General features: G+C 40.1%; 2 protein-coding genes across 19 annotated transcripts in view; both read right to left on the reverse strand.

Moving 5' to 3' along the window:
* Positions 1 to 1,946, reverse strand: part of GPHN (gephyrin) — a 722,880-nt gene extending 720,934 nt beyond the window's left edge. For 15 of the 16 annotated variants that reach the window (XM_063644412.1, XM_063644411.1, XM_055291356.2 and 12 more), the window contains exon 1: positions 1,294 to 1,593. In XM_063644412.1, the coding sequence (XP_063500482.1) occupies positions 1,294 to 1,357 (64 nt within the window). In that variant the 5' untranslated portion in view covers positions 1,358 to 1,593. Of the gene's footprint in view, positions 1 to 1,293 lie in introns of all 16 variants that reach the window. The other variant, XM_055291351.2, reaches the window with a different exon arrangement.
* A 9,502-nt stretch (positions 1,947 to 11,448) lies between these two features.
* Positions 11,449 to 23,878, reverse strand: CCDC196 (coiled-coil domain containing 196). 3 transcript variants are annotated; one of them, XM_055291379.2, is made up of 10 exons: positions 23,694 to 23,878; positions 23,437 to 23,589; positions 21,718 to 21,814; positions 20,937 to 20,987; positions 19,159 to 19,236; positions 18,874 to 18,957; positions 18,292 to 18,351; positions 17,783 to 17,924; positions 11,833 to 11,891; positions 11,449 to 11,648 (listed from the first exon to the last, which is right to left on the reverse strand). In XM_055291379.2, the coding sequence occupies exons 1-10, from the start codon at positions 23,741 to 23,743 to the stop codon at positions 11,529 to 11,531; spliced, it is 894 nt and encodes a 297-aa protein (XP_055147354.1). In that variant the 5' UTR covers positions 23,744 to 23,878; the 3' UTR covers positions 11,449 to 11,528. The 3 variants fall into 3 exon arrangements, with proteins under 3 accessions (XP_055147354.1, XP_055147355.1, XP_055147356.1); XM_055291380.2 differs by lacking the exon at positions 18,874 to 18,957; XM_055291381.2 differs by lacking the exons at positions 18,874 to 18,957; positions 20,937 to 20,987.
* Between the last annotated feature and the right edge of the window lie 3,192 nt (positions 23,879 to 27,070).

Genomic DNA, 27,070 nt, shown 5'->3' on the forward strand with positions numbered 1-27,070 from the left:
CACTCAATATCTGCCGGCAGTCTGACATTTTTTTTCTACCTAATAATAAAAGCAAGTCTTACTCAATTTAGTCCCTTCTCGAGCACCGTCTCGACCTGTCAGAATTTGACAGTTAAAGAAAAAATTAAAAAAAGAAGTAAGGGAAACACTAGGATTCCCGTCCACATTGCTTCTTTTTCCGAAATCACATCACTGAGTCTTGGATTTCCTTCACTCCAAACTAAGCCCTCAGATTCCAAATATAGTTCTTTAACCCCCGTCTCGCCACTCAATTACACATAAACCTTGCCAACTACAGAACCACAGCAGAAACCCCTACAAATCGGCTTGCTGTTCATCTTGGAAGTCATGCCCTGCAGCAACTGCCGATCGCCTAAGTGACGGATATTAACCAAATTCAGCGCAACGGAATCAGACATGCAGAACACACACGGCTTTGGCGAGGGAGGCAAACGCGACCCGGGAAAAGTGCCCTCCTCACCAGCCTCGGGACGCTCTACTGGGGTGGGGGTTCCCAGAAAGAAGGGGGACAGGAGCCCCAGCAGGGGAATCCTGCCCTCTCAAGTAAAAAGCTTGATCCCCCGGCCGCAGGCTGCAGCCCGTCCTCGCTAAGGAAACGACGAGGCAGATAGAGGGCCTTTTGCTCGGAAAGGCAGAAGGCAGACACTTTCCGAGGTCCGGACGCAAGCCGATCCCCCATCCCCCGAGGGAGGCGAAGGGTGCCCCATGGGTGACTGAGGGGACGCCCGGCCCGCGAGGGACAACCCGAGGAGGAGCAGTTTCATCTAATTAACCCCTGAGTCTCGTCCGGGCAAGCACAGCTACTGGCGTGGGGCCGCCCGGGTGGGGGGAAGGGAAGGAGAGAAAGGGGGTGGAGATGGGATTCCCCCCTCTCTCTGAAGAGCACTAGCGGAAGATGCGCCCAGGCCAGCCGAGAGCGGCATGCTTCAGACTGCGGAGCCGGGATCCCGCCGCCTGCACCGACAGTGCGGAGCCCCGCAGCGCCCTCCGCACCGGCCCCTCGGTCCCTGGGGGCCCAGGACTTTGTCTCCGAAGGCGCTGGAGCCTGACATCCCACGGGGTCGACCCCGGCTCCTGGGGGGCTGGGGGAGGGGACCCGCGGGAACACCCCCAATCTCCGGCGGTTCTCAGCGGTTGTAAAATGCACCCCCGCGGTTCCCTTCTTCAGCCTTCCCTCCTCCCGAGGACGCAGAGAGGGGCCACCACAGGCGAAAAGCCTAAGGCAAGTCAGGGACAGCAGCCTCATAGGTCCCGGACTTCCTCCCCGGTTACCTGTAAGGACTCCGACACGGATTTGATGGTCGTGGTTAGTAAGGATCATTCCCTCGGTCGCCATGTTTCCCAGCGCAGTCACCGCACTAACAGGAGCCGGGAGAAACCGGAGCCCGGAGCGCGCGGGCCGGGAGCGCGCTCGCCGAGGAGAGCGCGACAGCTAGGGAGCCAGGGAAGCGCGAGGAGAGCGGGGAAGGAGGGGGAGGCCGCAGAGTGCTCGGTGGCCTGCGTGGGGGAGAGGCCGCGCCGGGAGTGCGCGGGTCCGCGGGAGGGGGCGGAGTCAGGGCGCGCGACCCCAAGTCCGGCTAGAAGGAGGCAAGCTTGGGGGGCGCGGTGGCCGCACGGGGAGAGGGCGCGGAGGCGGCGGAACGAGGCCGGAGAGAGTCGTACCGCTCTGCGGAGCGCGAGACTCAAGGCAGCTAGATGGTAGGACTGAGAGGAAAGGAGAGCACACGCTCTGGAGGTTGCGGGGGCGGACTCGGGGACAGGGGCGGAGCTACACCCCGAGGCGTGGAACTCGTGGAGAGTGAGGGGAGGAGTGAGCTCGGGTCTGAGTACTGGGAGCGGGAAGGAGCCGGCCCAGCCTGAGTGGGACCGCGGTTCGCTCCTGGGCGCGCGAGTAGCGCCGGATTGGCTGAGTGAACGCGGAGCGTGTGCGCGCGAGGCACGAACGCAACCTCGGCCGGGCCCCAGACAGAAGCAATCCCCTGCCGAGCCTGACACCTCGTTGGTTGTCCGCGCCTTAGCCTGGCTCTCGCCGGCGGGCCGGCTTTCTAAGAGGGGAGCGAGGCTGGCTTAGCACGCCGGGCCTCCTCTTGCAGCCTTCGGGAGCGGCCGGCTGCCCCACTGAAAGCGCTGGGGAACCTAGAGTGTCTTAGAAAGCTGCATGAGTGGCAGAACGGCGGTTACTATGACAGAGAGGCCGCCGTGGGCGAAGAGGGAGGTATCCTGTCCCGCCTCGTGCTAGCCGCTGGCTTCCTCAGTGGGCTCTCCCTGAAGGAGGATTTCCGCTTCACCTATGCTTTAGGATTCCATCTCTAGTCAGTGCCTGCAAGAGGATCCTCACGTGCGAAGCTTAGGAGTCTGAGGCAGGGCAGCTGGAGTGGAGATACCTGGTTTCTGTTCCTCCTTCTGTCCCACGGTTTTGTAGCCTTAAGCCTCTTCGCCATGAGCGCTGCTTTTAGATGAAAGCATCTATCTCCTTAGCGAACGAGAACGTGTTTCACCTGAACCACAGTCTATTGCCGCGGCGATTTTCATTTCAGTATTCGTGGGATGTGAGATTACCATGAAAATAGCTTTTGTTGCCATTTATTTCCCTGTGCCTTTCATGAAACGTGTTATTAATCACCTGTGGCTATTCTACGTTAGTTTCTTACTATCTTTCTGGACCTTTCAACTTCTGAATTTTAAAAAGTTACATGCGTGTGTGTGTGTGTACACACACTCATCTGTATATATTTTGTCTTCTTAGCTGTAGTAAACCTGGAGGCATAAAAGTGAAAAGCAAAGTGAAGTATTAAAAAATGTATATCAGTGTTTATACACAAATTTCAAAGTCACTTTGATAGGTTTTTTTTTTGGTTTTGTTTTGATCCGGAGTCTCGCTCTGTCACCAGGCTCGAGTGCAGTGGCACGATCTCCGCTCACTGCAACCTCCGCTTCCCAGGTTCAAGCGATTCTCCTGCTTCAGCCTCCCGAGTAGCTGGAACTACAGGCGCGCGCCACGACACCCAGCTAATTTTTGTGTTGTTAGTAGAGACGGGGTTTCACCATGTTGGCCAGGATGGTCTCGATCAAGATCTTGACCTCGTGATCCGCCTGCCTCGGCCTCCCAAAGTGCTGGGATTACAGGCGTGAGCCAGGGCGCCTGGCCGATTATGAGTTTTTTATTGTTCCGTTGGAACATGAAATTACCCATCTTCTGAAGATTCACGTGCTTATGTATTTCATTTTAAATAATGGGGCCTACAAAGTAGATGTTGGGTGGAATCGAAGTGGGTAAAATAAATTAATGGCTTTTTTGCTTTTGTTTTTGTTTTTAGTATGTGTATTGCTGGTATTTTTGACAGTAATTAAAAATTTAAGCCAGGTCATGAACTCATTTCCTATCATTGTCACCTTAGATCCTGGTGGCCAACGGGTTGTTAACTAGTGTCAAATGAGAGATAAAGATGAAAAAGTATGTCCAAGAGAATGATTTCCTTTATCTCAAACTAAACATGAAGAGTAAATGGTTATACTGTTATCTTTCTAACCTATCTCTATTCTCTGCAACACACTCTAAATGATTAGAAAATATCTTGAGCTTATCATCTATCTTATGTCTATCTTAGACGTAAGGTCTAAACCTGCCCACTAACAGGTTGTGACCCTAAACAAATTTGGGCCTTTTCCTTCATCGTTTAAGGTGGTAGACTAAATAAGTACCTTTTAAGTATAGTGGTAGATTAAATAAGCACTCCTTTAATTAGAATATTCTATAATTATTCATGGAAGAAAACTGGCACTTTTATTTCACAAATCAATAATAAGAGGACAAGAGACTAACTTTCTGCATTCATAAAAAGGGTGATGGTTAAATTCATTAAAATTTAAGTGGGAAGGGTAGATATGAATTAAACTTTCTAAAGCAGCAGTCCCCAACATTTTTGGCACCAGGGACCTGTTTTGTGGAAGACAATTTTTCCATGGATGAGGGTGGGGAGGGGTGATGGTTTCGGGATGAAACTGTTCTAGAACACCTCAGATCATAAGGTATTATATTCTGATAAGAAGCCACAACCTAAATCCCACGCATCCGCAGTTCACAATAGGGTTCATGCTCCTATGACAATCTAATGCAGCCACTGATCTGACAGGAGGCAGAGCTCAGGCAGTAATGGTTGCTGGCTGCTGTATGGCCTGGTTCCTAATAGGCCACAGATGGGTACCTGTCCCCGGCCCAGGGTTTAGGGACCCCTGTTCTAAAGTATTTGGAGGTTTATTAACATTCATTATATTTTACTGACTGTATTAAAATTCCTAAAAAATAATAATAGAACTAAATTATAATGCTTGTCTTTCAACCGTTTTTCTTAAGTGTATTCATCTTTCTCAAATTCAGCAACCACTTACAAAGCTTACAAAGGAAAAATGCAGTGACTTTACTGTCTAGAGTGAACTTTTACTGATGGTTATTGAATGAATATTATAATATGTACACACTATTACTCTTGTTACAGTGTGACATTTCTTCAGAATTCATCCTGGAATCAGTTATGCCAAAGAAAATTTTCTGAAAGGTAGGAGAGAGTGCCATTTTCCAAACACTGATAAATGTCTCAGGAAACATGGGGCATGGGGTGTGGTGTGGGTTGGGGTGGGAATTTGTATGTAAATAATTAGAAGTGCCCAGAAAGTTATTCTTTCCATTCTTAGGGTTTTCATCATGAAAACTACAAGAGTTTCCATTAACCATCTAAGACAACATAAAAAAATAGGTTAACGTGTGGCTTTCATTACAATTATCAGGGAATGAAACTTTATATTTCAGTAGAAATGAAGTTACTATTTTTTTTTTTTTTTGAGACAGTCTTGCTGTGTCAGCCAGGCTGGAATGCAGTGGCACCATCTCAGCTCACTGCAACCTCTGTCTCCTGGGCTCAAGCAATTCTCCTGCCTCAGCCTCCCGAGTAGCTGGGGTTACAGGCGTATGCCACCATGCCTTGCAAATTTTTGTATTTTTAGTAGAGGCGGGATTTCACCATGTTGGCCAGGCTGGTGTTGAACTCCTGACCTCAGGTAATCCGCCTGCCTCGGCCTCTCAAAGTGCTCGGATTACAGGCATGAGCCACCGTGACCAGCCTGAAGTTAGTTTTTTCCTAGTACTGGTATATTTACACTTAGCCCATCAGTTAACTCTTAGTTTTTCTGTGGTTAATCACAATTTCTTTTTTTCTTTATTTTATTTTATTATTATACTTTAGGTTTTAGGGTACATGTGCACAATGTGCAGGTTTGTTACATATGTATCCATGTGCCGTGTTGGTTTGCCGCACCCATTAACTCGTCATTTAGCATTAGATATATCTCCTAATGCTGTCCCTCCCCTCTTTTTTTTTTTTTTCTGAGATGGAGTCTCTCCCTGTTGCCCAGGCCGGACTGCCGTGGCGCTATCTCGGCTCACTGCAAGCTCTGCCTCCCGGCTTCATGCCATTCTCCTGCCTCAACCTCCCAAGTAGCTGGGACTACAGGCGCCCGCCACCACGCCTGGCTAATTTTTTGTATTTTTAGTAGAGATGGGGTTTCACTGTGTTATCCAGGATGGTCTCGATCTCCTGACCTCGTGATCTGCCTGCCTTGGCCTCCCAAAGTGCTAGGATTACAGGCACGAGCCACCGCACCTGGCCCACAATTTCAATATAAGCAAGGCCAAATCTCATTGGGCTTTTCTGGGTCCAGACACTCCTCTATGTTTTTTCCTACATGTGCATACCTATGATAAAGTTTAATTATACAGTAGTCACAGTAAGAGATTGACAACAATAACTGATAATAAAATAGTACAATTATAACAATTTACTGTAATAAAAGTTATGTTAATGCGGTCTCTCTCTCAAATATCTTATTGTATTGTACTCACCTATTTTCAGACCAGAATTAGTTACAGCAATTCTAAGGGAAAAAATACAAAGCCTAATTCAGCCAATTTAAAGTTCTTCTTGACCATAATCTATCTTTCTTTGGGGAAAAAATACATTTAAAACAACCAAAGCTTCATCCTCACCATTTTTTAAATGGTAAAATACACATACATAAAATTTACCATTTTAACCATTTAAAAGTGTACAATTCAGTAGCATGAAGTATACAGTAGCCCTCCCTTATTTGCAGTTTTGCTTTTCTTGGTTTCAGTTACTCTATTTCCCTGAAGCCCACAATTGGAATCCCAGATGTCTGATGACATACTTGGTTGCAAGCAACTGATCCTAGTTGAAGCCAAAATAAATTCATTGGCTCATGCAGCTAACAAGTCTGGACTTGTGTAGCTTCAGGGTTGGCTAGATTCAGAGTCCGAAACTATATCATCAGGATGTCACTTTGAGCTATGCTTTCTTCTTTGTTAACTTCATTCTCACCTTGGCTCTTCCTACATTGCAAAAAGATGGCATTGGCTTCTCTAGGCTGTGTATGTGTGTGTGTGTGTGTAGACACACACAAATATATATTCATATTTTTTTTAAGAGAGACAGGGCCTCTCTGTGTTGCCTAAGCTGGTCTCAAACTCCTCACCTCAAGATATCCTCCTGCTTCAGCCTCCCAAGTAGCTGTGATTACAGATACAAGCCACAACATCTGGCTCTAGGGTATAATTTAGATCAGTACCCCATTATAGTAAATATTTTGTATATTTAAAATTTTTTAATCTGGAAATTTGAATATACGTAACCTACTGTATTAGTCTGTTTTCACGCTGCTGATAAAGAGATACCTGAGACTGGGCAATTTACAAAGGAAGGAGGTTTAGTAGAGAACTCACAGTTCCACATGGCTGGGGAAGCCTCACAATCATGGCGGAAGGCAAGGAGGAGCAAGTCACATCTTACATGGATGGCAGCAGGCAAAGAGAGAATAAGGAAGACACAAAAGCAGAAGCCCCTGATAAAACCGTCAGATCTCATGAGACTTACTCACTACCATGAGAACAGTATGAAGGAAACCACCCTCATGATTCAGCTATCTCCCCCCGGGTCCCTCCCACAGCACCTGGGAATTATGGGAGTACAATTCAAGATGAGATTTGGGTGGGGACACAGAGCCAAACCGTATCACCTACATAAGCAAAAGCTCCATAAAGTCCTCAGTTTTTAAGAATGTAAAGGATCCTAAGAACCAAAACTGAGGATCATAGATTTACATCATGTGCCAATCCACAAAGCACTTATAAGACAAATTACAAACTCCTCTTTCTCCATTATAATATAGAGGTTATTCTTTCCTGAGGGCTCCAGTTTATATACCTTTAATTCTGCCTACATAGTCACATAATTAATATTCAGAAGGTAGAGAAGTTCTTCCTAGGTATGTACTGACAATTTACAAATGTACGAAGTTTCCATTTATTTATGCGGCTGTGTATCTGATAAAAGAAGAAAACCAGGAACAAAAAAAGTTTGATTTCTAAAGAAAGCACTAATTTTTCTCCCTCCTGAAAAAAAAAAAAAAAAAAAAAAGGTAGACCATAGAAGAGAAGGGCAGTATTTTCTAGAAGAAGGAAAGATTATTAGATATGGGAAAGGAAAATGAGATTTGCTAAATTGGAAAGTAATATTAATTGCCCCAGAAGCTGTTTGATTTCTTAAAAGGGCTCTGTCTGCAATGCCTTCAGTTTTTAGGATTCAGTATATATATCAAGAAAAGATAGTCCAAGCTTAAAAACTGACATGGATTGACTTTAAGTGGACTTTTTAAAAAATCAAAAGCATCATGCTTTTCTACCATTATTCATTGGTTTCTGTGTAACTAAAATTTATCTTAAAGCCCAGCATCCCCAGAAAAATATTTTTCCTTAGAAAGCAATGTACAAAACAAAAATTATTTTGTTAACCTAAGTAATCTCATTTTCCCCAGGTTGACTAATAATTGGGGGAAATATAGTTTCTAGGAATGTTTATATCATGTTTTATACTTAAAATGAACCTTAAGTAAGTTTTCATGTTAGGAATCCTAAGTGAATCTGTGAAAGAAGTAGAGAAGATGGATTTTTAGTTGTCCTGAAAAATTCTCAATTTTACCATGTAATAATTATATTTCATATGTATCTGCCTGTGCATCTCCTGCCATGAAATTGATTGGTTGCAGACCAAGCCTCCCTTTCCAGCACGGGACCTTGTTCTCTTCCCATTTCCTAATATTTGTTGAGTAAATACAGAACATATGAATCAATAGGGACTTTGAATTGGTAGCAATGCAGGCTCCTTCCAGGTGCCAGAGGGACCAATAGAGATTTTACTTGGCACACCAACAGGTTACAGAAGCCTCTACCAATAAAAGGAGAGACACCACCTAAGGTGGCCATTGTTCACATAAACAACACTAAAACTAGATTTTCTGCCTAGATCTATGAGTTTAAGGCAAAATATTATGCGTTGTCGCTTCCCCTCTTTGATTATTGCAATTCTAGACTAAAGATGAAAGTATCAGGCTGTTGGCCTTATTTCATTTAGGAAGTATGACAGACATTACTAATCACTTTCTGGCAATGCAAAAGGCAACTTTTTGGGGTAGAATGTTAGCTGATATCCTCTGCATAGCTAGAAAGTCAAGATAAAATAAATGAGATAAGTTACAAAAATAGTCTACCCAAAGTTACGATTTGTAAATGTATTGCTGATGGGACAGGTTTTTCCTCAATTGACCTTGAAATTGAAAAGTATTGCCCATATATGGTTAAGGTTATTAGAGATTTTATTCTCAGAGGAATATAATCAGAATATTACGAGTACAAATAAAACTATAATAATGATGTTTCAATCCCAAGTACTTTTTGATTACTAGTTCAGTTCACTATAACTTGATTTGGAGATAGGAATACCCTAAATATAGACATATTCCCACCAAATTGTAAGGTATAGCCCTCTCTGTAATTTAATATTGGGTGTATCAGTTAATCTCTTGGGAGTTTGAGTAGCTTGAATAAGTCTCTGACCTTTTGAATAAGTTAACCATATAAATTCATCTGTACTCACAAAACTGAGATCCATTTCCTGGATTCACTGAAATGCAGACACTCATGAGGAGTCACCCAATCTAACTGATAATTTTATACTGCCCTTATGAAAGTCAGAGTCCAATATAAAGTCCTAAAGATAAAGTAGGAAAACAGGCTATCCCAGTTTTGTGTTTTGAAAAAATTGAAAGGTTTGGAACATTTGAAGGAAAGATGTTAAGCCTGACTGATAATGAACATGAAATGTAAATACTTCGGCAATGGCAAATAATTCACTTTTTAAGAAGTTACAACCTCAGCTACCAAGTAAACTATTCCATGCCTTAGTTAACAACAAACAAACAAAAAAAAAAAAAAAAAAGGAGAGGGAAGGTCATATACTAATCCAAACTCATTGTAGTGATTAAAAAAAAAAACACCCATAATTTTAAAACATTCAAATGATGCTCTTTTAATTTTAAAATTGGGACTCTAAAGCCCTGAGGTTAAATGACTAGTTCAAGGTAATCAGTAGTACATTCAGATTTTATATTTTTATCTTTTGTTTTCATTGCTCTGTCTAATCCAATTGACTTGGAAAATCTCTCAGGACTGCCAGAATCTCCCAGGGACTAAATAAGTACAGTGATGGCTTTCTTGAAACAATGTGAATTACATACTCCACTAACTCAGTTGGTAGAATATGACGCTAATCACCTCAGGGTTTTAGAGCCCATTATTTTTGTGGTTAGGAGAGGAAAGATACAATGTAGATTGGAATATGAACTGGCAGTATTAATACCTAGGCTCTGGTAACCAGCTCTGGCCCCAATTAACTGTAGGAATTTAGACACCTTTTCAATGTATCTGAACTCCAGTTTCCTTTTTTGGAAAGTGAAGGAAACTTTATAGTTATTTAAAGTTCCTTTTAATGCCAAAATTCTGTGATTTCTTGTAAACTGTTTCCAGTGCAAAAGTACATTTAAAAATTCATATTTAAAATGCATCTTTAAAGATTTAAATTGACCTTGAGAAAAAGAAGATTTTGAATTGGCTGGCTCACTTTGCTTATTACCAGGAAGTATGAGGGATTCCTACAGATTATGAAGTGTTTTGTGACAAATCAACTCTTCTATACTGACATGAGATAGGAAATTAATGACAACTTAAGAGTGAAAGAAAATATCTGAAGATCTCAGGAACTATGATATAATCCAGTGGTAATTTACACAAGGCAAGACATCGAGAGACCTGGGACTTGGAAATTAACTTTCTGTGGCCTTCTACATATCATTTACTGAGCCTCTTTAAAATGCTAGGCACTGTGTTAGGCAGTCAAAATGAAAAGATAACAAGATAGAATCCTGGTCCTCAAAGAGCTCACCACCTGGTGAGGAAGGTAGCTGGATAAACCAATAATTGTGATATAGTTCATTTCGTGCTATGACAGAAGAGAGCCTAGCATCTAGTCTCAAACCTGATTGCACATTAGAATTTCCTGAGAAGCTTTTAAAAAAATACGGATGCTTTTGCCCTTTCGTTCAGTTACCATAATTTAAATTATCTGGGGCGGGACCCAGTAGAATGCTATTTTTCAGAGCTCTTAATGGGATTCCAATACACAGCTAGGATTGAGAATCAGTGGGATAGAAGGGCAGCACATTCAGTCCTTAAGACAAACAGGCAATGGTCATAGCTAAAGGAGAGAAGTATCTTTCCACTTTGTGCATGGAGCTAATAGAACTAATGATACATGGGGAGAACTGTAAATATTAATAGTAATGTGGAGCTCAATGTGGGATGTATGAGAAAAGGGGGACATAGTGAAAGATAAGAGAGAAGGTAGGCAGGAGGCAGATCATTTATGGTCTATGAAGGACCTTGGACTTCAGCAAGAAACCAGTAGGAGAATGACATGATCTCATTTATCTTTTATAAAAGACAGCTTCAGTGGTACTGTGGAAGATGAATTAGAGGGACTGGAAGCAAGGGAAACCAATTAAGAGGCTATGGTAATCCAGGCAGGAAGGAGGGCCTGGGGGAAAAAAAACAAAATCAAACAAACAAAAAAACCCACAACGGTACTAGGAAAATGGATGATATTCAAGGAATAGATAACAAGGAGGCAGAATCAACAGGGCATTTTGATGTTTTTGGTGAGAGAGTAAAAGAAGTCTGTGGTATATAATTTTACTTATTTTATACCTACTTTTGCTCATTTCCCAGTGTTGGATCTGTCCATAATTACATACTTCAGAAGTGGAGAGGAGCTCCTTTTTATGGACTTAGTAAAAACATATTGTATAATTGGTTGAAATGTGGTCATTTCAAATCCAAAAGCTATCAAAATAATCAGAGGTTGTTTACAATCCCTAAATGACTACATTCCGTACATGTTTAAGGCCAGACATCCAACATTTCCACCCAGATTGGTGGGGGGAGAGAGGGAAAACAGCACTAAAACAAAGGTTTGAGAGATTTTAATTAACACAAATGGCTGTGCCTAGTCTTTAAATCTGTCCAAAGCAAATGGAGCGAAAGCCTGCTAATTCTTCAGTGCTTCATCTGGCAGTGACCTTAGAAAAAAGAGCCTCACTCCTGGATCATCAAGCTGACTTCCTTTAGTTCCTTGTTGTTCTGTGTAGATCTTTGCTCCCAGAATTCTCTAAGACGGGAAGAAACAGGAAAAAGGACAGCTAAAATATTGAGTACCCTAGCACCCACTTTGCAAATCCCCTAAAATATTAAATTAGAATATATGTTAAGCAATGCATTCCAAAAATCTATACCCACTATCTATTCAAGCCCTTAAAACGATTTTTTGTTTGTTTAAAGAAAGTAGTTCTCACCACATGATGTTCATTTCTGCCAGTAGTGACTCTGTCCATAGCTGTAATGCCCATAGTACCTAAGGGGAAACATTAGGAAAATAAGAGCTTCTTTTGAGGGAAAAAAAAAACACTAGTTTTGTTTTGTTTTGTATCACTGTGGGTATTAGCATTGATGTGAATTTTCTGATTTTTTTTTTAGAAAATAACTTTGTCAAACAATATTTCAGAAGTTGGAGTGGCAGACTATTTTTCTGTTTACAGCTCATGTCCCACAGGGGGAAAATTCATTTAAGAATTATATGCAAGTAAATAAAGAAGTGGAATAATAAGTTATGTGTATATATACATACCCTCAGATAAACCAGATAGATATATTTCACAAAAATGGTCAATTATAGATAGTGGAGAATAAACAAAAGATAAAGGTGAAGATGGGGAAGAGAAAGAGGAAGCAGATAGAATGGTAGGCATAGGGTGAGAAGGGGAAGGGAGGCAATGAAAAGGAGAAAAAGGGAGAATTATAGGGTGCTAAATAGGACCAATAGTGAGTCTATTCTAAATTAGAGTTGCCAGACTAAAATATGGGACTCCCAGTTAAATTTGAATTTTAATATAAACACCAAATAATGTTTCATATATCTCATGAAATATTTGGGACACACTTATACTAAAAATTATTTGGTGAAATTCAAATTTAATAGGATATCCTTTTTTATTTGCTAAATATGATAACATTTTCCTAGACATACTGCTGCACTCCTGAGTGTGTGATGCCCACAAATTATGGAATCTGTTGTCACCCATTAAAATAATATTAATAGGGGTACAGTTTATTTTGTCAAGCTTCAAAATTTGTATTTAGGAAAAAAAGAATTTTATTCTCCCCCTGAATTTCTGTGAGGTCTTAAAGAAGTAAAAGAATGACTTAGTTTAGAAATTAACTTTATAACCTATTAATACCATAAACCTAACTTTGACATTCAAAAGGTTCAGGTTGCCTCAAAGCTTTAAAAAGCCTGTACTTGAAAGCAACAGTACTGCTTATCAAGGACCCGGATTTGAGCTAGCTGTGGTTTTCCGCCCCTGCCTTTCAGCATTTTAGCTTAACACTACTATTTTCCCTTCAGCAGCACCTGCTGAAGTGTAGTTCAGCCATCAGGAAGAATAATACTAAAGTGAAGTAAAGGTTAAAGCCATGAAGAATGACTTGCTTTCAGAACAGAAGGAGTTAGAGAGTAAGTAAGGTCTCAAAGAGTATTCATTTCCCACTTTGCTGGGCTTTCGTCTGAATTTATAAGTGTAGCATAATACTCACATCCAACATTCAGATTTTTCTCAGAAGAGCTCAAGGAAATGCTAAGAGTTGGTGGGGATTGAGGGGAGAAGAGAAAAGCAAAGCTATCAGAATCAAATGTCTTAATACAAGTTATATTATTGCTGAAGATAAACCTCTTCTTTAAACACCAGCAGATATGATAGGAAATTCAGTTGAATTTAGAGATTGCTTAGCGCCTGTGCTCTCTAAGATAGGTGACTGCCAAAGTCCACAGACTTGCTTTCTGGACTCTATAGAAGTTAGGGAGGGCCTACAATACACCCTGAATCAAATTATCATTTTACACTGGTGGAAAAGTAAATCCTTTCAAATGTCGCCTGTCTCCAGAAAGATCAAAAGTAAAGACTTCATCGTAGGTGTAAACAGACTAAGTGATGCAGCATGCCAAAGAGATAACACGGACGACGGTAATGCAACATCCTGGGCATCAAGGGAATTCACAAGTAGGGATTTGTTGAAGTGTAACAAAATCAGTAATATTAACACAGGATTCTATTTTGCCAGCTACACAGATCATACCACTGCAACTCAGCCAACCAGCACATCGGACAGTGGGAGGAGGAATTCTTGGCTAAGAGTACTGAGGTAAACCCTTCCTCTACTCGGAAATGCTTAGAACAGAACAGCCTGTACCCTGATTTACTGAGAGGTGTGTCCAAAATTATATTCCACCCTTTCTCTAAGACAGTTTTGTGCAATTCAATTCTTTTGAAACTAGAGAAAAAGGAACACTGTCCTGTAACACTATTAAGTATACAAACTTCAAATAAGCACCATCTTTTATTTTTTGTTTAGTGCCCATTTTTTATTTTAGTGCCCCAATCGCCTGGTTTATCTGTAGTAGAAGGGAACACTATTCTACAAGGATTGTAGAGGAAGTGGGCAGTGACTGTTTTTTGAAATGGAGAGAACTGTAGTACAGGGAGTAAAATACTAGGTAAAAATTATGCAACAGAACACTGAGTTTAACATGGTCTAATCAAGGCTGCCAGTAATATACCTTGGTGCCAAAAGAGCACGTGATAAAACATCAAGAAATTTTTTTCTTTTTTCATTTGATACATGAATGTGCCACCTTTTGTCCTGAGAGTAATAGAAGACCGATCTCTCCCACAGCATTTCATGGTTCCTGAATTACCACTCTGGACTTGAAGCCTGGATGTGGTTGGTGCCACCTACTGGGCTAAATGCAGGGTTACCAATTTCTTGCTGAACAAATTAACCTTAGGAGTATGCTTCTTCATTGAGAAGATTATACGTTAAATAGATAATAAATTTGGATTCAAATTATAGCGTTTAGATCTAGAAGAGGCATGAAAAGTCACATACTTTTACACATCCATTTTGTAGCATAGTCTAGGGAATAAGGATTGAATATGGAGCCGGAAGCCTGGCTTCTCTGAGCTTGTTTCTTGTTCTATAATACCTTTCGTAGAGTCACTGTGAGGGTTACACAAGGTATTAAGTTCTCAGCATGCTCCATGTTAATGTTGTTTGTATTTTTAAAAACTGAAATTAAATGACTTTTCCAAGTCATATAACTGGTGAGCCTCAGAGGAAGGCCTGCAACTCATGTATCTGAGTCTAAATTCAGTGCTTTTTTCCTTAAATTACAATTTGCCAAAATTCGATGATGAGATGATTTTAGGTGGCAATTGGGATAAATTTCGGTGTTGGGACATGGCATTAAATACTATAAATCACAGTGAGAAAATTATTGCCTTTTCAATTATTTCAGACTTGATGGCATCAAGGAGAAAGTTGCAGTTTGGTGCTGGCTTTCTTTAAAATTCTGTCTTTTTTTTTTGACATGAAGTCTCGCTCTGTCACCTAGGCTGGAGTGCAGTGGCATCATCTCAGCTCACTGTAACCTCTGCCTCCCAGGTTCAAGCGATTCTCCTGCCTCAGCCTCCTGAATATCTGGGACTATAGGTGTGTGCCACCACACCTGACTAATTTTTTTGTATTTTGTTGTAGAGATGGGGTTTCACCGTGTTAACCAGGATGGTCTCGATCTCCTGACCACGTGATCCACCTACCTCAGCCTCCCAAAGTGCTGGGATTACCAGCATGAGCCATCATGCCTGGCCAAAATTCTCTATGTCTTTCTAATCTCACTTCCTAATAGAGATAAAATAGATCTCAGGCTTATGTATTTTTCTAGAACATTAAAATCTTGTTTTTTGTGTATTTATTATTAAGTTTACCTTCTATTGTGGAAAACTATATTGATTCTTCATTTAAAATAGTAATATAAATTTTATTTTCAAGGAATGCATTTAGGAAACTAAAGAAGTCAATGTAAACAACAAATATTGAATAAATAATAGTCCAGGTGATACACAAAGTTGGAAAATACTACAACACCTACCATGAAGAAATTATTACCAAATAGGTTGGTAATAACCTCTTTACATAATTAGTTTTAAAATCCTTTATGAAGAGAATATTTGTTTTCTTTTCAACAATCAAATACTAGAGGTGAAAAAAATAGGCCACATAACCAAAATATAGGACTCCATTAGATTTCAAATCCACTTGGGCTCAAACAAACCTATAGAGTTTGAATACGTGTGTTAGAAAATGAAACTGGCCCATAATTAGTGCTAAATGAATGCAGAATCAATATAACACATTGATCCATTGCCTGTGGCTACATTAATTTGTGGTAACTAAGCAGTATAGTACCCTATCATTTAATTCTCCAGGAACATAAAAGGAAAGGAGAGAAAAGAAGGTGTGGATCTGTGGCTGTTCCAATTCAAAGTTGATTCAATGTTTTACATGCAAGGAGAAAAGATATCTACTGAGACAATCAAGTTGAATGGAACCCTTATTTACTAATTTAGACTTAATTTGATTCTGGAGCTAAAAAGCTTTTAGATCCCTTGAGATGACCTTCAGCTAATTTTGAATGAAGTAAAACAGGGACTTGTCTGTCTTCCTCATAACCCTCTTCTCCTCTATCTTTTAAATTTGTATCTTAATCATTTAATACTGCTTCTGGTTGCATTCCAGGATTCTTTCCAATTTTATGCTGTCCAATTCTTATTAGAACATAAATTGAAAGAAAAATATGTCTAGAATACTGCCTGAAGGATGGTCAGTTCAGTCTTACTAGTTTTCTAAAATTTACCTGTGGATCAAGCCAGACCAAAGAGTCTTATGTACCTGAATCAAATCATCTTGAGTTGATTTGTCACTTAAAATAAATTTCAGATTAATATGTTTTTATCAGATTATGCCAAAGAACAGAGGAGAAACAACCTAGGAAATTTAGATTCTGAATTTATTTTGAAATATTGTTGAAGACATTGGCGACTATCATCACACAAACAATGTCCTGCCCCCATTATACGGACCTGGACCTGGAGGAGAAATTTCTCTCAGATTTCAACTCCAGGGAAAACTGTGTTTCTCCTGAGCAATTGGTTTGTTGTTACTTCATGAGTTTCACAAATCCATGTTTCTTTTTACTGGAAAATTCAGAACCAAATTTGTAGCCTACCTCTGCCAGCTGTACAGTACTCCCATTATGCATTCTTGTGTATTTGCCCGGCTTCAACTTATTTTCCCTTTTCTTTGATTTACTCATATATTTATTTAACCCTATGTGTTGACTATGATTTTTATAAGCTGTTTAAGCCCTTTACAGAATACGACTAAGAAATTAGAAACATACATACTGATACTAATAGAACATCATCATCCCTTGGCCATGATTTCCCATTGCATGTCCCTTTTAAAAAATGGAGTTCATATTCATAGACACAAATTTAAGAACTTTTTCCCTGTCCTCAGAGCCATCTCTATATTCTATTTTTTAAACGAACTATATTATTTTCTCTAATATTGCCATAAATTCTGTGGGGAAATCGCTGAAACTCTGAGAGGGACAACTGGATTGATAAAATTCACAACCATTGTCAGATGTCTGTCTCCTTGGCCTTCTGCTTTGAAGTAGCAGAGTCTATTCCAGCAAGATTAATAAGATTGAACAATTCTAATTCCTAGAAAAGGGGATGAGGTGGAAAGGAAACATATTTTATTGAGTGCTAGCTATGTATCAGCTACATATGCTAAGTATGTAATATATTACTTTATCTTTACAAAGGAAAACAATTCTCCCAGAGAGAATCTTTGCCTTAGTACAGAAGCTTCTGAGTCATAAAAATGATGATAGGCCGGGCGCGGTGGCTCACACCTGTAATCCCAGCACTTCGGGAGGCCGAGGCAGGTGGATCACGAGGTCAGGAGTTCAAGACCAGCCTGGCCAACATGGTGAAACCCTGTCTCTACTAAAAATACAAAAATTAGCTGGGCATGGTGGTGCGTGCCTGTAATCCCAGCTACTTGGGAGGCTGAGGCAGGAGAATTGCTTGAACTGGGACCCAGGAGGCAGAGGTAGCAGTGAGCTGAGATCGCGCCACTGCACTCCAGCCTGGGCAACAGAGCCAGACTCTGTCTCAAAAAAAAAAAAAAAAAAAGATAATGAAGAAATGTATTACTGTACTACTAACATTTAACTTACTGTGTGCCAGGCGTTGTGTTGCTCACTTTACAAGTAAAGGTCTCCAATATAAAATAAACAAAACAAAACCTCAAACTGTGTACCTGGGATATTCTACCTACCTTGGGACCCAGGAAGATTTAAAAATGCTTGCATTGGCTCAAAATTCTGCTGCAAATACAATGATAATTTCAGGTCATTGGCCTTCTTGTAGTTCTTCAAGGCTTCAATTCTCAGCTCAATCACTTTGCCATGAAAATCATTCTGAAAGAGAACATTTTCCAAAACTACACATATAGGATTGGCTTCTCTGAAGCCATTGTTGCCTGAATCCTCTTTACCGAGAAGTTAAAAAGTAATTCCATCATGCTCAGTCTTTAAAAGTTGGGTAGAAAGTATTTGTGATTTTTCCCCATTTAGAATAGAACAAAATCAAGAACATAGGAAGAAATACCATTTATTCCAAGTTCAGAGATAGGTCCCTTCAGCTATCTTTCTATGATACATTTGTTTTAGTAGGGCAATTGGTAATCTAGGGTGTGGGGACTGGGCTTCACAATATGCAGCTAAAAGCCTTTGTATTATATGAATGAAATTGCATCCGATATCCAGCCTTGGAAGACCTTAGTACCTGAAGGATGTTGTTTTGTTCCTGATACTTGACCCATTCCATTTTCCTCTGTTGCTTTTCCTGGTGGAAGAAAGAGCCTCTGGGTGACAAAGTAAATTGAGATCAGCAATCAGTTTTCTCAATATACTGCAAAAGCCTTATAGCAAAATTATAGTGTCACAGATTTACTATTAAATTGACTTTAACTGCACAATTCTCTTAATTGGCCTCAACTGTACAAGCCACCCTCTAAAAGCTAATGAATAGGGTTATTTTATGTTGGTGAGTTGGTTATGGGAAGATGAGATACAAGCATAATACCACTGAATACATTTTCAAAGACAAATGAGCAGAAGTTCTGACATCATTTAGCTGTTGCAGAGTTATCATTGTTGGTATAGCTTCTCTCACTTTTTCCTAATATGATTTCCCGGAAACTTGTGATATCACTCTAACTCAAATATAGTAACACAAGGGAACCAAATCTATAAAAATTGGCATTGGTCCAAGAGCACACCATACCTTAGGCAAATTACTGCAACATAAAAGATTTCTAGTTTACTAGCTCTTAAAATCCACTGCCATTCAGAATGGCTGTACTACCTTCCTTATCTCCTTCACTTTCTCTGCAAATGATTTCCCCAGTTCACTCTCAGTCTTCCTAGGTGATGAGGGGGATTTGGGAGCCTGGAATGAAAGAAGAGAGCTAAAAGAATAAGAGGTCCTAGGAAAGAAGTGCAATGTCTCAGCAGGCCATAAATCTAATAAACCCTAAAAACCCAGATCGTACCTATCTGCCTACCCAAATTAGCCCTGATTGTCAGCAGGCTGTTTCCAGCTGTGTGACATCGACAATCTTGAAATTTTAAGTACATGCAGTCCACTTGCCTTTCCATCCTGCAAGTCTGCCTTGTTTTTTATCTGTGGTGCTTCTTGTTGATCACTGAGTTCTTCTGCCTCGAATGTCTGTGGAAAGACATTTTGGCAAAGCTTTAAAGTAGTGGAAATTAAAGAGGGAAGTGGAAAACCAATATGGGTCAAGGCCTTGGTTCCTGCCAGTCAGCAGCTTCTCAGGGCCTGGCATGAAAAGTGTACTACCAAAGGGAGTTGAGAATGGAGTGAGCCCTTCCTTTCATTCGGTCCCTTGAACGTACCTTATAGGAATGAAAACTATTAGCTGGACCCTTAGCCAGTCACTACTCTAAGCTACTTACTGCATTACTCTACTTATTTTCCTTACTGTACTATATTGCAGACATTCTCATTTAATCCTCACAGTTCTTTGAGGACTATTTTTATTTCCATATTATAGATGAGAAAACTGAGACTTGGAGAGGTTATTTGTTTAGGGTTACACAACTAGGAAAGTATGGAGTTGGAATTTGAACCAGATCTTTCTGATTCTGAAGCCTGTGTTCTTGACCACTAGGCATGCTGCTCTTCTAAAATATGAGTAGGGAAAGTTGATCACAGGTTAAGTGTATAGGTGTCCCTTTTGAGAGCTCTGTAGAAGCTGGATTTAGATAGAGGAATTGTGCTGGCACATTTCCTATTACAAGGACTCAAGACCCCAGGAACTAAAACTTCTGACAATTCATAGAACTAATTTGTAACTGCCCACGAGAACCTGGAGCAGAGCTCAATACTAGATGCAGGGCATGAAGGTATTCTGATTATTTGTGGAAAAGTGAGATGAAAAAAAAAGACAGAGATCACACTATATACCTGTTTATATCACAAGACACAATCTACTCTTCTAGTTGCATAGTCTGTAAAGAAGCACTTGGGTCCCAAGGGATTAGTCTTGGACAAAGTCTCGGACAAGGGACAAAGGAATTCCCTGTCCCCTTCCCCCTACTCCCTGGCTCTGGTTTCCCAGCAAAAGGCCCTAATATTGTTATCTTAAACAGTGTGGTGATTGCTGTAAAATTATAAGGGCATTAGAATTAGGTATTCATTTGTTTATTCATTCAACTTACATTTATCGATTCTCTACTATGTTCCAAGCATTGTGCTAGGAGCTATAGATTCGGACAAAGCAATCAAGATATTGAAGGAGCTTGAGAAGATACAGAAGGAGGCAGGGAAACAAGAAACAATTTAAAAAGTAATAATACAATAATAATAATTTTATATTATAAACAGTGCTATTGAGCACATAAGCAGAGTTATATAATAGAAAAGAGGAGGAGGATGCCCTACTTTAGATGGAGCAAACAAGGATGGCCTCTCTAAGGAGATGACATTTAAGCTGAGACCTGAAGGATGAGAATGAGCCAACCATGAGAAAATAGCATTGCAGGCAGTGGGGAAGGCAAGAGCAAAGTCCTTGAGATAGGAAAAGGCTTGGCATGTTTGAGAAACCACAAGAGGCCAGTGGCATGGTTGCATAGAAAGCAAGGGAAGGACATCTATGAGAGGAAACTGGAGAGTGGGCAAGAACCAGATTATGCCAGAATTAGTGGATGTAAAAGTTTTTCATAAGAAGAGTAACATGCTTTGATTGTTTTAAAAAATCACCTTGGCTGCTGTGTAGAGAATGGATTGGAATGAGGCATGGGTGGAAGCAAGGACATGAAACAATGAGGATGGGGGCCAGAGGAAAGGGAGATTCTTTGCATTATGATCTGTAGGGCAATAGTTTTAATAGATCCTCAGAGGCACACCTTGTTCCATAGCATCTCCATTTCCTTCCGAAGCATCTTGTTTTTCCTTTCCTGTTGGAGGGGGAAGAACCAAACAAACAGAAGCATATATTTGTCCAGCCATTGAAGTGGGTTTGGAAGAAGTTACTAAGTAATGATGGGAAAAGGGTCCAGGGACATAGTAAACCACAGAGGAAGGCAATGAATGGGTCTAATCCCAAATCCAGGAACATAAGAGATGTTTGATGATGATGATGGTTAAAAAAAACCAAGTTATTGCTTTAAGTAATAACTTTAATTATAATAATCGTGAGACAGTATCTGTAGAAATGAGTTCCTAACACTTAAGATGCTCTTATGTGACCATTTCTTGGGAGCTTAGACCACTAATTTTTAATTTTTAAGATCCTTTACATTGCTGATTAAAAGAAAATCTTATAAGAATCACGCAGAGCAAACTATTTCTTTTCTTATACTTTGATAGGTATTTTCTATTCTTTATAGCAAATATTTTACTATTCTTTCTGAAATGTGAAGAGCTAATATGGTTATATTCATTAACTCCCTAGATAAAAAGTTTTTTAAAAGTCAAAGAATAGAATTTTTGCTTACTAGTCGTGTTCTTCCCAACATTCCATCTGACTCCTTTTGGGTCACCCTGGACTTTCTAGATCAAGGAGATATGAGTATTGGAGCATCAGATGCTAGAGATGAGTACTCTGTCTTTCTCTCCACATCTGACACTGCAATGGAATTGAGCCCTATTCAGGAGGCTGTTCCTGGAGTATCTCCAACTTCTTACCAAGTTCTGTTTCATCTCCTCTGCTTCCTTAAGGAGCTCCATGACTGAGAATTCCTCACACCCCTTCCCTGCCATGATCTGCCTCATGATCTGAAGACTAGAAGAAAGAGAGGCATCATAAAACATACATACCTCCTTAAGGGTAATACTGATGTTCTGCAACTCGTCAGAAAGTACCCTACCATGAAAGTTAGATGGGAACTGAAATCTCAGTAGTTATGGAAGGCCTTCTGGTCATAGAAGATCTCTATAACTAAGATGTTTCCATTTCTAATTGACATTTGCCTATCTATGTGCTCTAGAATGAATTCTGTGCTCTTTAATGCTTTAAACTTAGGTCTCCAACAGCCAGGGAGAGTCCTTTCCACCCCCTCAGAAGAATGTTGCAGTGTGTGACTTTTGGGAGAAGAAGGGGTAATTCTGCCCCCTTTATAAGAAGAGGTTGAAGAACCTGCTATCTTCTAGGATAAATCCCAGAGTTATTTCCTAACCCATCTCTGTCCTCTGTCCACTTTCTCCCACTTCCTTGCTTCTTCATATAAGGACATTTGAGTCTATTGGGGAAGTCACTGATATCCTTTCGTAGCCCTAGAGAATGCAAGCCATTAAGAAGTTCTAACAAAATCTGAATCAGAATCAAGTCTTTGTGAGAGAAGATACTCCTTAAAGGCATAAATTATTTTATGTTTGTGTTCTTGTACTTTTTTGTCCCCAGTTCTAAGCAGAGAACACAATTCTAAGACTTTGTGTTTTCTTGCTCTGAGAGAAGTCTATTTTGCTGAGTTGTAAGCAGCTGGTGCTTGTTGCTGAGTTGTAAGCAGCTGGTGCTTGACCACAACTTTCTGCCTGAGTTTTGTTCTCCAAAAATATGAGTGCTTTGAGATGCTTATGATAAGGGTATAGAATAAAGGTAGACTCACCGAGGAGAGACGTTCTGAGACTAGAAAGGAAACAGAGTTTGGGGGTCCCAAGTACAGTGAGTGCTCTGGTAAAGAGTTAAGACTTAAGCTGCCTAGTATATTTAGAGAGGCTGTGCCCTAATTCAGAGGGCTCCTAGGCTTAGAAAATACTGCCATTCCACTGCTTGGCATAGAAAGAGCAGAGTTATTTATTCTAAAGTGATCATGCATAAGAAAGCATCTGTGTGACCGCGGTAAACTAACGCTATTAAAAGCGTTTCGCTTGTAATCCCAGCACTTTGGGAGGCCGAGGCGGGCGGATCACAAGGTCAGGAGATCGAGACCACGGTGAAACCCCGTCTCTACTAAAAATACAAAAAATTAGCCGGGCGCGGTGGCGGGCGCCTGTAGTCCCAGCTACTCGGAGAGGCTGAGGCAGGAGAATGGCGTGAACCCGGGAGGCGGAGCTTGCAGTGAGCCGAGATTGCGCCACTGCACTCCAGCCTGGGCGACAGAGCGAGACTCTGACTCAAAAAAAAAAAAAAAAGCGTTTCACTATTTCTTGGGTGGGCAGCCTGGGGAGGAAGAGTTATAACTAGCCCCACGAAATGAGGGCTGAGTCATATTTAATTTAGTAAAAGAAAATAAAGGATTTGTTGTCACCCTGACTTGGTAGTTACAAATTGTTTGCCTACTAAAGCTGAATGTCCAAACCTTTAGTAATTAACCAAAAAAAAATTGTAAGTAATTATTGCCAATCCTATGGAGATTAAGTTCTCCAGCCTTTTGACCTCTAGGAATCCAGAGTAAGAGCCCATACCTCCTTTGTTTTTCCTCCAAGTTAGACATTAACTTTTGAAATAAGAGATTGTTTTTGTCTCCTAGAGGTTTGAGCATCTCTAGCAGTTCCTGCTTCCTTAGCTTTAAGTCCTCATTCAATTCCTTCAAGTAGTTGTCATCTATTTTAGAACTTCTGTGGGAAGAGGCACAATAATATCTGCCTTTAGCCTGGGTTGAGAGAGAGAGAGAGAGAGAGAGACCCTCTTTTCTATTTAGCATTTTCCATCAAAGACTCACCTTATTTTTGAGGGCAGGTAAGATCCTGAAGAGTTTGCACCACTTGTCATCTTGAAGGGTAACTTCTAAGAATAAAGAGGCCTTCCTGAAAATATGTGCCTTTTTTTCTATCCAGTTAAGTCATTATTTTTGTGCTGCTGTTCTTGAAACTCCTGCTGCAGTGGACTGATCTTAGCTACAGCAAGGTCACAATGGCCCTAATACCACATAATCAACAGGTCTTTAAAGTAATTTCAACATCAATGGCAGTTTGTTGACTGGAAATACTAACTACATCTGATCAGTTCTTGCCTTGGATCTAGCCGAATGACAAAGTTTTATTCTGAAGTCTTTGAATGAATAGGATGCAATCACATCATATCTACATTATGGAATTCCTTTTGTGTTAGAAAATGTTGGACTGTCAGAAACAACTCATCAACACCTTCTTTCATGGCAACAAACCTCTGTGAAATGCCACTATCTGTAGAGCACAGTGCCAGAGTCTGCAAATGAAGAAAGGATAAAGACACAGCATATACCTTTTGGGGGCCTCAAGAGGAAGAAGGAATACTTCTAAGAGACTTTTTTTTAAAAGAGATCAAACTGGCAAATACAGGGTATGAATATAATAGAATAATATAATATATGAGCCACTGTCATTTTTTTTTCAATCTTTAAAATTTGATATTATCATAATGGCAGGTAAAAGAATATTGGACATGTAGCAAGAGGATTTAATTTGTGAAAGATGCATATCGTCAGTATGTCCTTCCATAACCACACTCTTTCCTGAAAGATATAATAATTCTAGCCTCCCTTCAGGATTTTCTTGTTCTGCTTCTATTTTCTTTTTTATTATAATCACATTTCTTTTGGACCTTAAGATCTCTTGTCTTCATCTATGTCACTTATTGAAAGGTAACCCAGTTATACATTTGTTTTTTTTTCATGCCCTTTAAACACAGTTTTAGAGAAGTATTTTTAGTGAAAGTCTCAAAGTGAGTTAAGTCATGTCAATGTCAAGTATTAACTGAACACTTCTAGCCATTTTCTAGGGGTGTTCTCCAAAGTAACTTAAACCCTTTATCTTGTGGGAAACATTAAAGGGAGAGTATTATAATGGAAATAACACAAGATTTAGTTTGTCAGACTTTGGTTTGGATCTCAGCTTCACTGTGCATAGTGAACTGCTTGTGAGCAAGTTACTAAATTTTCTGAGTCTCAGTTTCTGCTGTTGTAAAAGTGAGAATGGTAATATTGGCCTGATAGGTTCGTTGTGAGTATGAAATGTAATATTATGTACAGAGCTTGGTTCATGTTAGGTGTTCCCATTTTAATGAGTTTGTGTTTATTTGGTTTGGGTTTTAGGATTGCTTAATGCCTCAATTAAGTGGTCAGATACAGCAAAGGTGATTTATATGAGGCTAATGAGACTTAAACTTTAGAGCCCTTTATTTTCACAGACCTCTTCCAAAGGCCCTGAACCTCATTTTGTATTCATAATTTTGTATTCTTTTTTGGAAAGACAGATCTCTCCAAATTATGTGTTTTAGGGGCCCACAAAACAAAGATCTGCTTCTGGTTAGATAGGATACATAGCTCTCCTAAGGATCCTCTACATCAAAACTTCTTTGGTAGTCTCTACACATACTTCTCTTTTTTTTGAGGCAGAGTGTTGCTCTGTTGCTGGAGTGCAGTGGCACAGTCTCAGCTCACTGCAACCTCCACCTCCCGAGTTTAAGAGATTCTCGTGCCTCAGCCTCCTGAGTAGCTGGGATTACAGGTGTGCACCATCACACCCAGCTAATTTTTGTATTTTTAATACAAATGGGGTTTCATCTTCTTAGCCAGGCTGGTCTCAAACTCCTGACCTCAAATGATCCACCTGCCTTAGCCTCCCAAAATGCTTGGATTACAGGTGTGAGCCACCATGCCTGGCCTACAAATACCTTTACAACATATATATGTCACTTGTAAGTTTTGTATGATACCTGGTGTAATATGATGTTAAATTAGGACAGCCATATCAAATCATACATAATTCACATTGGTTGCCTTAGGAATTTCCATGAAAAGTTTGGATTGAATGAGGGTGAGAAAACTCCTCGCAGTTAAAAAAAAGAAACTGGTTGGATGAATTATCATTAGTAGCATCTTTGACTGCATATGTGACAGGTGGTAGCAAATAGTAGAGAACAAAAATGGCATTGATCGCTATAGTATTGCCTCTCTAAATTTCATGTGGTGACACTTGTTTGGCAGAACTGTGATAGAATTTTGAAACATTTAATGGGCAGTAGCGGCCCAACTTACCTTCATTTCTGTTCTTGATTATGAATGATTCAAACAGGAAGAACACTTGCCATATATATATATACATATATATACACATATATGTATATATACATATACGTATATATACGTATATATGTGTATATATGTGTATGTATGTATATATGTATATATACATATATATGTACGTATGTGTGTATACATACACATACGTACGTATGTGTGTATACATACACATACGTACGTATGTGTGTATACATACATATATATGTACGTATGTGTGTATACGTACATATATATGTACGTATACGTGTATATGTACGTATGTATGTATATTTGGCTGGCTCTCCTAACAGCCCCATATATATATATATATATATATATATATATATATATATATATTTTTTTTTTTTTTTTTTTTTGAGATGGAGTTTTGTTCTTGTTGCCCAGGCTGGAGTGCAATGGTGCGATCTCGGCTCACTGCAGCCTCCGATTCCCGATTTTAAGCAATTCTCCTGCCTCAGCCCCCCAAGTAGCTGAGATTTCAGTCATGAGCCCCCGCGCCAGGCCAACACTTGCTATTTTGATGTGCTGTTTCTATAGCCAATCAGCACCTTTTATTTCCTGACATTCCAATGCCCGTTTGTTAACTTGCAATATTAATTCCAAGGAGAATATTTGCGTTGTAATAATGTATATAGAGTTTGTAGTGAATAGCTTAGAAACCAATGAACAGTATTAAGAGGGGATAGCATGATAATGATCCCCTAGAACAGGGGGAAGGGCACATTAAGATGTAGATGACCATTAGAGGTGGGACGAAGGGAAATTTAACACAAATTTTTTCTGATGTGGAAAGTTAGGTCATTTCTTGATTGAGGAGGTGTGGCAGGAAACCTGAAAAGAGTAATTACATGAGATTTGGAAGAGGCAAAAGTAAAAGGATTGCCAAGTAGTGCAAAGGGTCAAGGTGAATTTGGAAACTGCAGATTTGGCATGGCATGAATCAGCAGTTACACAATTTTCACCAGCAGTACTTGGCAAACTAGAAGCAATAGTAGAGAGAACCAGATGGTTGTTTGACTCTGAGCTCGGACTTGGCA

Source organism: Symphalangus syndactylus, chromosome 8, assembly GCF_028878055.3.
Source record: "Symphalangus syndactylus isolate Jambi chromosome 8, NHGRI_mSymSyn1-v2.1_pri, whole genome shotgun sequence".
Lineage (NCBI taxonomy): Eukaryota > Metazoa > Chordata > Mammalia > Primates > Hylobatidae > Symphalangus > Symphalangus syndactylus.